This window comes from Octopus bimaculoides, chromosome 7 (genome assembly GCF_001194135.2).
Source record: "Octopus bimaculoides isolate UCB-OBI-ISO-001 chromosome 7, ASM119413v2, whole genome shotgun sequence".
NCBI classification, from domain to species: Eukaryota; Metazoa; Mollusca; class Cephalopoda; order Octopoda; family Octopodidae; genus Octopus; species Octopus bimaculoides.
The window spans coordinates 70,702,948-70,715,071 of record NC_068987.1 but is presented as its reverse complement, the minus strand read 5'-3'; the positions used below and the strand labels follow the sequence as shown (position 1 = coordinate 70,715,071).

The 12,124-nt window shown below is 35.2% G+C and overlaps 1 protein-coding gene across 1 annotated transcript; it reads right to left on the bottom strand.

Annotated features, from left to right (window-relative positions):
- Nucleotides 1–11,082: 11,082 nt before the first annotated feature.
- Nucleotides 11,083–11,493, bottom strand: LOC106867564 (protein GVQW3-like). The gene has a single exon (XM_014912504.1). The coding sequence runs from the start codon at nt 11,491–11,493 to the stop codon at nt 11,083–11,085; it is 411 nt and encodes a 136-aa protein (XP_014767990.1).
- Nucleotides 11,494–12,124: the final 631 nt, after the last annotated feature.

Genomic DNA, 12,124 nt, shown 5'->3' with positions numbered 1-12,124 from the left:
TATACAACTATATGCATGAGAATATACACATAAAGCAAAACACACATATATATACATACATACATACATGCATACATGCAAAAATACCTTGTTGATGTTGACATTCCATTGAAGGAGCCTAGGATCTAGGTTAGAAATCTTGAAATAAAACTGAACAATGAAATTTATACATATCTACATACTTTACTTCACCAACCAGATTACTGAAAGATTCATTGTTTAGATAGGTTATTGAGCTAGAAGAACAGTCCTTTTATTAACCTCATTGCATTTCTTTTCGTCGCTTTGTACATTTGAGTTACCGACTTCACTAATGAGATTGCTGTCTTTCAAAAAGAGTCATGTACAGTTTAAGTCTTGCATATACACCTTAGTTAGATATGGAATAGATTTTAGCTATGGAATAGATTTTATACAAAACCGGTGAATATGGCAATGGAGAAAATGTTATGGATTAGGCAGTTGCTAACTGCATATGTGATCTACTGAAGCAAGCGACGAACCTAGCAACAGGTGACAGTTAAATCTATCTTCTTGTGCATCACGTATATCTTCGAAAAAATTGGAAGGTCACAATGACTAACGTAGTCCAAGGTACGCTGTGTCTGAAGAAGAAAATCAGACAGATATCCGTTACATCGTTTTAGGTCATATGTAAGAACTATCAGTATCAATCTGGAGACAAACTACAGAACCACCACCACCACCACCAAGTATGTTCTTTTAAGGAATATAAAGAGGATAAGAATTGATAGATGAAGTGAAGCAAAATACAGTTAACATTTTGTATTGCGTATAACCAACTTTCTATACGTAACGAAACATATTTAATAAATAACAGGAATCCAATGAAAAAGAAGGAAAAATATATAATAAGAAAGAAAGAATGTGTGCGAGCGTAAGTAAGAGAGAGAGAGAAAGTGGGAGAGAGAGAAAGTGGGAGAGAGAGGGAGAGAGAGAGGGGAGAGAGACGAAACGTGTTTGTTTGAATTCGAAGTTACTTTCGGAAGAGGTGAATTGTTTAGAAATGTCTTTAAATGTTCTTTTGCCAGAAAATAAGCATAATAATATTCGTAAAGATTAAATTTGAAGACAAGCATTTTAGAAAAACAGTAAATAATTTAAGAGACCGTACAGCATAGGAGAAAGAACGTGTAAGAAGCTTTTAGAATCCAAGAGTTGCATAGATTTATTGAATGAGTGAAGGGGTGTTTAATCAAGATAAGACTTAAAGAACTACGTTTAAGAGACTACGAAATTGTTTTGGAAAAGGTATTTAAAGAAATACTAATTGCGAAGCACGTAGAATATAGTGACAGAAAGGGGAAAGTGAATTAGATATAAAAATGTTTCGATTGCTTGAAAAAGTAAATAATGGTTAGAGAAGCAGATAAATTCATTCTTAATAGAGAGATAGGTAGAACAGATAGATAGATAGATAGATAGATAGATAGATAGATAGATAGATAGATAGATAGATAGATAGACAGACAGGCAGACAGACAGACAGACAAACAGACAGACAGATAGATAGATAGATAGATAGATAGATAGATAGATAGATAGATAGATTGAGACTGAGAGAGAAAAAGAAATAAGTAAAGAAATAGAGACACAAAGGATGACATAGACAGAGAAAGAATGATAGAGAGTGAGAGTGAGAGTTCGATAGAAAAACAGATATAGACAAGAACAGATTTATGGGGATAGCTGTTAAGAGTGAATGAAGCTTGAATAATCAAGTGCTTCCCTTTCTCAAAGTAGAACTAACGTCAATTTTAGAAATAATGAATTAAAAATCCCCAAGAGAAATATCAGATGGTGTTTTGGGACAACTGAAATCATGTTCATGGATTATCTCTTTGGCGCATCTGTAATGGATAAAAATTAGATAAGCTTTGAGAAGAATTCATACAATTTCTGAGAAAACAACGCCTCGATGTCTGGTAGTCTTCTAGTTGGGAACAGAAAGTAATATAAACTACATTCTTCAGTGGTGAGATGACTTTCCTAAGTTAATCTCCAGTGAGTCTGTTTGATGTCAGCATTATACCACTTCTGTCGATTATTTTACCAGGCGCTACCATTTTTTTTTCTTTCCGTTTGATTAGTAAAATATGGCAGGGTTGTTTTGGCAACTATATTCATTTCTCTTGTATCCTTCTTTCATTATTTCTATCACAAACACTTCCGTCTTTCTATTTCTTATATCTCTTCCCCATTCTTTCTTTCTGCGATGTGATTTTCTTTTTCTTATTTTTTCGCTCATCGTATCTTTTTCTTCATACTTCAATTGCTTCCTGTATGTCTTTTGACGACATCATATGCGCTTCAAGGTATAAACTCTTATTATTCCAGCAATGAGTATTAGAAAATATACATTAAATTATTTCCGTTGTCATCTTGAAGGAGGCGCGAATCCTACAAATTTTAGACAAAATAATATTTTAAAATGGCGATGTTTTAGCTATTATCTTGTAAATTTGTAATATATTAAATAGTTTCTAGTTAACCAGCTCGTGACAGTAGGATCTCCTTTCTAATCAATAATTTCGGTTATCATCTAAATTAACTAGATAACTATATATCAAATATATTCATTACTTTCATTATGACAATAGAATTCCATTTCCCCCTTTTATATGTATTTTAACAATCAATGAATGCGCAAATATTTCTACACACACATGCACACACACACACACACACACACACACACACACACACACACACACACACAGATACACACAAGGGCATATGTGTCTGTACACATACATACATCCGTACATGCATACATATATATATATTCATGCGTATATATGTGTTCTACTGAACGAAATACATAACTTCTTTTGGCATAGCTTTTTTACGAACTGACATCAGTCGGTCAAATTACCTAAGTTAATAAAGTAAGTCTTTTGTCGTAGGTACGTTTTCCTTTTCATCGCAGGCAAATAAAGGGTTCCAAACAAAGGTATCATGTCATCAGGGATTTCTTAACGTAGGAGAGGTGCATGCCCTCCGACATCTACAAATGGTTATATATTGTTTAGAAAGATTACAGCATTCACTAACTGAATGTGTGCAGACGGATAAATAAGATTTTAGAGATGGTAAGCCATGCTCTGTGGGACCATCGGAGACTGCGAGTCACCAGTGAGTGGAGAAACTGATTTGCGCGGAAGGACGAGTCACAATCAGTGAGCTTGCTGCTTAAATAAACACTCGTCACAATGCATTAAAAAGATGGTGAAAATTGATAGGTAACGGAAAGTGTGTTCAAAGCGGATACTTAGGCAGTTGGCTCCCTGTTTGAGGGAGGGAAGAGTGGAGATATGCACTGATCTGCTGGAAGATCTTGGGGTCAAAAAAAGAATGTTTACTTTCGATCTGCTGGCAAGTTATGAAACATAAATGTAACTGTACGATCCGGAAACGAAGGTTCGCTCAACTGAATGGCCTCTTACCTCTCCACCTAGAACTAAGAAACTTCAAAAACCAATAATAGGCCAAAAAGTTCATGTTGACTGTTTCCTAGGACGGTAAGTGTGCCATACTCTTTGGTTTGCAGGAGACACTCACAACGCGTAACGAATCAATTACGAGGAAGAAAGCGAAGAGGAATATTAAAGCGAACCACATTTAGCATTATAATATTCAGCTACTCATAATTGTATCTAAAATGCAGTTAATCCGAGAAACTAATTCGTTAGTGGTTTCTCATTCGCTTTAAAGATATGTTGCCCTGCAGCTGATAATGGTACAGTTCAATGATTATAAAAAAAAGGGAGTACAACTGTGAAAACCGAAATTTCTTTGTAGAATCTGAGAGCTGGATTCAACGAAGGCACAATTGCATTTGATATTATGGAAACTCTTTTAAGTAGCATAACATGAGAGAAAGAAATAAACCTAACATGATCATTTTGAAACCTTTACACCCTCTTTCGCATTAATTTCAGGAGTAAGTGTGTGTGCATACACCCATGCGTACATACAAACAAACATATATGCATATCACATGTGTATAAATATACTTTCGTTTGTTTTCATTAGAAGCGCCAAAATGTGTATTTTACGATAAAACCAAGATGATTCTTTTAACACAGTATTACCTTTAGAACAGCAGAACTAAGCTATTTAACGTCTAAAATCAGCAAAAGACGCACTTAGCGGGCGGTTTGGCTTAATGGTAAAGCTCGAAGCTGTGTCATACTAATCCGTGAGTTCGTGCATTATGACCGTTTCTAAACAACTTTTTCCTCGCTTTGTAAGGATAATTTACCTATCATTTCTGCTGTTACAATGACAATACTGCGTTCGCAAAATATCACCTTGTTTCTTTTGTACAAAATATATATAGATATAAATGTGTGTATGTGTGTGTAAACACACATGTATACATACATACAAACAAACATATATTCATATATATATGTATGTGTGTGTGTGTGTGTCTGTGTGTAATCTGTGACAAAATATAATTTTGTACGCTATTAAGTGTTTATGAAACGAATCAACAATGAACTTCGACTCACATGCACAAATTGTATGTCTCAAGGTTTATGCAAGGAGAAAATATTTTATTATTCTATTACTTAATATCTAAAATGGCCTCAACTCTCCATATTCAGAACCCTACATTTTACAAAGAGTGTCGTAAAACGTAAATAAAGCACGCATGCACACACGCAGGCACACACACACACACACACACACACACACACACACACACACACACATACACACACACACACACACACACACACACAGAAGCACTGAGATAGATACTTCGAATATGTACTTATATAAGCATTAATGAGTGTATGTGTGTATAAATCTTCTTTTCTTGTATTGCTGAGTCTGGCGGCAGGCCCTTCGAGTGCAATGGATATAATATCGTTGATGTTCAGTCTAAATTGCTCTAATTCAGTAGCAAAGACAGCAAATAGCTGGAGAATACTGGAGAATATTCTAAAAGGCCGACGTTATAGGGAGAAAATATTATGTATAGTGGTGAGTGCATGGTCTGGAGACTTAGATAAATAAATATTAACTAGATATACGGATGTAGTTGATTTAAGTATTGTTTAATGTAGGAGTAACAAAACCAATAGCTTTGAGGGTCTAAAGCCAATAGTATGGAAGATAAGACAGTGAGATATGAGCCTCTGGACTAGTTATTGGTCTCTATGTATCTCTGAATGTAATAGACAAGAATGTGTATCTGAGGTTTTATATATATATATCTGTATTTATATGTGTATGTAGAATGGGCTTGAGAATGTACAATAAAAATAACTATTTTCACTTGTTTGTCCGGAAACTTTAGACATATTTATTTATATTATATCAGATCATATTCATAGTGATTTCATAACGTCTGTGTTTAGTAGGACGAGTGGATATATAACAGTAACTGAGATAAGTAGAACGGATTGGTTTGAGCTTTCATCTGCGCTATAAAGTGTCATTAGAGAAAAACGTATTAACGTATTATTATAATATATTAGTTTATCCATATACATGCTGCAGAACGGTAGAATTGCGTCATTATTAATGATGATGGAAACACGACTTTAATTATCTGTATCTATCTTTCCATCTACCATTATATACAAACTATCATCCTGCTACTCTATTTTTTCTCTCTACTTCTGTCTCCTTCTCGTTGCATATTTGTACTAGTATAATACCTGTCAAAGAATACAGAAATTTACCTTGTTATTGAATACATACATACACAAACATCAACATTCCCAACAAAACATCTGCCAAGTGCGAACATGAAAGTCTGGATATCGTTGATTGTGACAGATAAGAAAAATTAAGTACTGTCATAGAGACCAGACGAGTTGCTGATGTAAATATTTCTGAAAATCAAAGAGAAAGAAGACAACTTCAGACAACCGCTTCGAAACCTTCAACTTTTATACTCAGATTATAAATTTATATATGAGTAAATGCTTATGTTAAAATCTAGAACACCTGGGATTTTCAGAAAAAGATATCAAGTAGCTAACACGCGCATTAGATATATAAACCGAGAAGCGCAATAGTACAAATATGAAATAATTTTCTCAAGATTAGAATGCGAATTTGTTTTGTTATTTACGTTCAAATCACTTTTTTTTGGTAGAAACCACCTCCTTCTTTAGACAAAGATTTAATATAATTGAAATTAGAAGAGTACATACTTACTTACATGTATTCCTATATTATGGCTGTCATTTCTGGTAAGACTCTTTCTTTTGGGATGTTTTCGTCTTAATCAAGTCTTTACATCTTATCCATTGCAAGAATAGAGAAAGCAGTCGTGCAGGTAACTTGCGATTCGGACCTGCTCCAGCCTATTGTACACGTTTCCTGTGATGAATCCATGGAAATGCCTATATTTCATTGTCACAGAAGGTAGTGATGTCCTAATCACTGCAAAGAAAGCCCCTCTGTTATGCTAGTGGTCTAGTTTTCATTCATTTCTTAAAATGAACTCGGAGGGAAGAAAATCGATACATTTCCAGCTGTAGTCGCACAATTCTGTGGAATGCAGAAACTGGTATCATGGTGATACTACACAGAACTAAGACGCACCTGCGATGATCAAAGTGTTTATGGTGATGTAGCGTACACTAAACTAGCCCCACTGTCTGCAAATTTTTACCTGAGTAATAATGTGTGCAAAAGGATGAACAATACTGAAAAGCAAAACAAATCTGTTTAAATTGTGAAGAGACTTACCTATTCTTTTATAAGCTAGACAGTGTGTGTGTGTGCAAGGAACCGAAACGAATACCCGCAGAATCGACAAGCAACTTCCGAATTGGTTTGGCTTGGCGACTAAATCCAGTGACAACGTGACAGCAACAATTGTAGTTGAAATAAGACGAAGAGAGTGGGTCTTTGTTTACCGAGAACACGACAACTCTATCGATAGGTCTTTTCTGCTTCCTCTTACACCGCCGAATACGTGATCTGTCATCTCCGAAGTAAAATCAAAGAAAACACTTGATGTTGGTAGCATCTCTTAAGAAACTTTAAATTTAACAGGAAAGATTTGCGCTGTATACTTCTCAAATCTTCAGTAATGTTGCCAACGGTATCATTCCCTACCAATTCATCAATGCACCATTTACATGTTGAAAGTTAACTGAAAGGGTTGTAGAAATTACTTTCGACATTTTTTTTTCTAAAAGCTTGCGTAGATTTAATTTGTCTAGGAGCATCATCTATATCATTTTTAAACTTCGCCGACAAATTCAGATAAGTTTATGGAACAGCTAGTCTCAATTTCTGACATATATATTCATTGACGATATTGTCAGATGAGTGAGTCTATATCATATTCAAAAGATAGTGATGCCTGCGGGAAAAAGTGAAAGAATGAAATCGGTTTACGATGAAATGCCGGCTTTGTGGTGTCATTGAAGTGATAGCACAACTTCATTGTTGATTAATCACTTTTTTTTAAAATCGTATAACTAATTTTATTATGATTGTTCCATTTTATATGAAATATGAAATATAAGAAAAATTAGTGTTATTGTCTAGTATCTGAGAACTAATAGCATAAGCATTCCAGCAAAGAGTATTTTTTCATCGTATTTCACGGATCACACTGACTTGTTCTTATTAAAATACTGGTATTAAATATACAAATGTCATATAATTATGATTGGATACTGTTTATAATGTTTGGTTTTATTAAGAAAATTCGTATAAATTACTTATTGAATGATAATTTAGATTATTTCAAAACATCAGTTTTACCAAACAAAGAACAAAAAAACTTAATGTGTGAACGTTATCCAGTTTGTTTTGGTGGTGGTGACCAAAATATGGCGCAACATTCACATCATACCGGCAACAGATTTTTTTCTCAGGCACTTATTTTAACGACATCAGAGCAGTGAAAGACACGCTGAATCGCTGCTCAGATTTTAAAGAAGAGTAGCTAATTACAATACGATATTTTAAACAACTCATTAACAATATTGATATTCAGTTCCGAATAAACATGTTAGTGACGTTCTATTAAAAATGCATTTTTCAACTGGTTATGGTTGCTCTTCATGTGATACATATAAATGACATGGACATGTAAAAAGGTGGGGAAAAGGTAAAGAACGGCAGAGGAAAATTTCAGTAGTTTGTAGTCTACTTACCGTTATTTATTTCTGAATACTTCTAACACTGCAACCCATTCACTGATTTGGTGATCTAGTTAAAGGGAACTAATATGCAGGAGAAACAGCGTTCATCATTCGAAGTCCTTGAAGTTGCCACAGGTTATATACTTAGTTGTTGTTTGCTACTCTAAAGATGTCTTGGAATTCATTACCATATTTTGAAATAACATATTTCTAAGGGAATCTGTATTCCGGCCTTTCACCATTCTTCTATAAAGTTTTGAATAATTTAAACATATCAAATATAAACATTTTTTAAAAATTTCATATCAGTTTTATTTATGCTTTCAACTATTATATTTTTAGAACTTCAGGTACTGTTTTGAAATTGAAATGAGTTTAATTACATTGCTAGGGTTCCAATAAAAATTCATTTAGGTAAAATAATAATGAAAATTACCTTAGGCTTAACATTTCATCGCCAGGGAATCTTCTGTTTAATTATGGAAATATTTTTCCATTTCATCGCATTAAAATTTTACGAATAACTGTAATGGAGTCATTTTTAATTATTCCCTATTTTATCAATAAAATAAATTTTTAAAATTATTACACAAGCATATATGCGTGATTTCAATATCTTTGCGCATACATTAATAGGGCACTCAACATAATATACACATGTATATGCATATATGAATGCATATACATACATTCATACATACATATAATCATATATATATATATATGTGTGTGTGTATGTGTGTGTGTGTGTGTGTGTGTGTGTGTGTGTGTATATAAACTCATATGAGCGCGCAAGCGTTTTTATGTGTATAAACATAGCTATAGAGAAAGTAATGCAAATTTGTGAATAACATATATATAAACTGACATAGGACTTTTCAATTGCACATGCTGGTTGAGTAATATTTCTTCTAATAATAATGTTTCTTGTTTTTGCAGGTAAATAATGGGTTCCATGCAGAAGCAATGTGCCCTTATTGTTTTCACAGCCAAGAAAGGATTCAGACTACCTGACGACAACAGAAGACTAACAATTATTTATGGAGTTAACACTATCTACAAAATTATATTGAATGTGGTTGTACAGTGAACAGCAAGCGACACATTGTTGAATACACCAAAAACGTGAGAGAAAATAACGAGAAAATGATCGGACAAGAATCTGGCTTCAAGACAGACAATCTGTAAACGGGACCGGTCAATACTATGCTACCCTAGTCACTGATATGTTGCCCAACTACTTCCACCTTTTATGTTCAGTTCAAAGAAAAACAGAATTCGGTGACAAAGACTTGGTAACACAAAGTGTTAAATTGCAACAGCGCACATCTGAAATTTTTCAAAGGATTCACAAGTTCAAGAGTTAGGTACCGCAATAGCGCATATACATTGTTTGTGACAAAGAGTTATTGTGTATTACCTTTGTAAATCTTGTAATATATGCAATATGAACGACGTATGTGAGATAATAAAGCACCACACTTTTGCATTCTGTTCAGTATTACACTTTCCCTTCTCTGACTCTCCTATCTCTTCTTGCCCTTCTTTGATTCAACATTCCCCTCGCTTGAGCCGCCAACTTCCTCCTCCACTTTCTTCTATTGGCCTTCCCTTCACCTTCACACATTCTACCTCATATTTCCCTGCCTTATAATTTGAAATGTTAGAGACCAAACTTTCCAGCCTGAAGATGGAGGTTGGATGGATTTACGGTAAAAGCTAAATGCATTTAATTGTTGCTGCATATTCTTCACATCTTGCATACTACATCTGACAACATTATGAAGTAATTCCGAGCCTCCAGAAACAGATGTCAGACCTATGATATCATACCGTCTCTGCTTATATTCCTGTGTATTTGTACTCTTTCTAAAGCTCTCTTAATATATATATCTGTATATTTATAAATGAATATTCATCGTCTGAATATTTTCATACTTCGTTTTTCCCTATTTACATGTATACATCTATGTGTATTTTATATATTCTAGCTGAAGCAGTTTTGTTTATTTGCATTATTATCTACACATCTGCTCATCTGGACGAGGACTTTACGACGACGACTAAGTCCTCGATGAATATTTCGGAGTCTATGTTCAAATCATTTGAGCGCTACTAATTGTATCGTATGTGGTTAGATGACCTAAAGTCTATTTTTCAGTAAATTAGCATAGACTCTTTATCTTTTGCCCTTATTTATAATTGTTTGTAATTTTCACCTTACAAGGTGTTTTAATATGCTGGTCACTGATAAAATCTTTTTATCGAAAAATGTTATTCTTATATATATGCGTGTGTACGCGCGCGCGCGCGTGCGTGTGTGTATGTGTGTGTGTGTAAATATTTACGAGTGATGTTCATTAAAGATTTCCCCTGACCCACTTCCTCAGGACTGGGATAAACGAAACTTGGCATAATTATTGGTCCTTCTCTACATAGCCACCACCAATGGTGACACACTTCTCTCATCGGTTTATGCAGCTGCGAAGACTGCATATGTTGAAGTCGGTAGGTTGTGTCTGGAGCCAAGATTTTACCTCAGAAATGAGTTCATCATCATCCCAAAAGTACTTCCCTTAAGAATAAAAAGACTTCCTGGTTGGAAAGATGTGGAAGTCAGATGGTGCGAGGTCGGGAGAGTAGGTGGGATGAGGAAGGATTTCATAGCTACAGTAGTTTGCTTTCATCTGTGCAATATACGCATTGTGAATTGGGGTGTTGTCTTGAAGGAGGCGGACTACTTTGGTCAGCATGCTACGCCTCTTTTCTTAAATGGCGTCCCTCAATTCCGGCAGCAGAGAAGCATAATTAATTGTGTTGCCGTTTGCAAGCAAATCCGTCATCACTACTCTGAACATCACCTTGCCTTCTGAGGGTTGGAGGTGGTGAGTTATCATGCTTTCATTTCTTCAAATTGACGTTAGTCTCAGGATCATAGTGAAAGATAACTCTGTGTTATAAATCTGCCGAAAATGTCCTCCTCGTTTTCTTCGTACATTGCCAAAAGAGCCTGGAAGCAATTGACACGTTCCTGCTGCTGAAAAGGTGTGAGCATCCGGGGAATCCATCGTGCAGACAACCTCCGCATGAGCAACTGATCGTGAATTATTTTTTCTACGGTCCCTACTGTTATCTTCAATTCTTGGGCTAGTTGCCGAAAAGTTATGCGGCAATCCTCCAAAATTGTGGCTTCCACTTTATATACGGTGTCGCTATCAATAGCAGAATGTGGTCGTCTGCGAATGGGAGAAATTTCGACCGATGTCCCGCCATATTTGAACTGACGACGCCAGTGCTTGACTACGTCGTATGATGGGGGCTCGTCACCATAAACTTTGTTCATCTCATCTAAATTCTCTTTTGGTGTACGACCTTTCAAGTATAAGAACCTGATCACTGATCTGCATTCAACTGCTTCCATTATAACACCCTAGAATTCAATTCACCAGTCAGTTGAATGACCGGTGAATTCTTGAAGCTCAGCCTAGGTCAATGGTCAGTGTAACCGACCATGAAGAATAAATTAACAGTATAATGAAATAGAATAGCATTCCCTTTAATATGAACCTCAATTCTTACCATCCATAGCATAACCACCCTCCCACACCGTCTACACATATAAAACAGTTTCTTCAACAGACATTCAACCACAACACATTTATTGATACACAGTAGTTATTACTACCTCGCAAGACACGACAGGCAGTTACATAATCAAATACTTGCGAACCTGGAGAACGGTGTTGCGTTGAAACAATAGCAGTGATTACAAATAAATGACCCTCTGTACTCCTTCTTGATGACTCCAACTTCTTCAATTATCCATTCACACACTACAAAATCCCGGATGCAAACCTACGAGTACGTATAATACTACTGCTGGATAGCAGCGAGTGAAATCTGAAGGTGGACGAGCCTTATACTGTACTTTGCTACGTTCTTCATTGATTTATGATCTAACTATATATATATAT

Excerpts from the sequence above, each read along its gene's own strand:
- LOC106867564 (XM_014912504.1), bottom strand. The coding sequence starts at position 11,493 with ATGAACAAAGTTTATGGTGACGAGCCCCCATCATACGACGTAGTCAAG.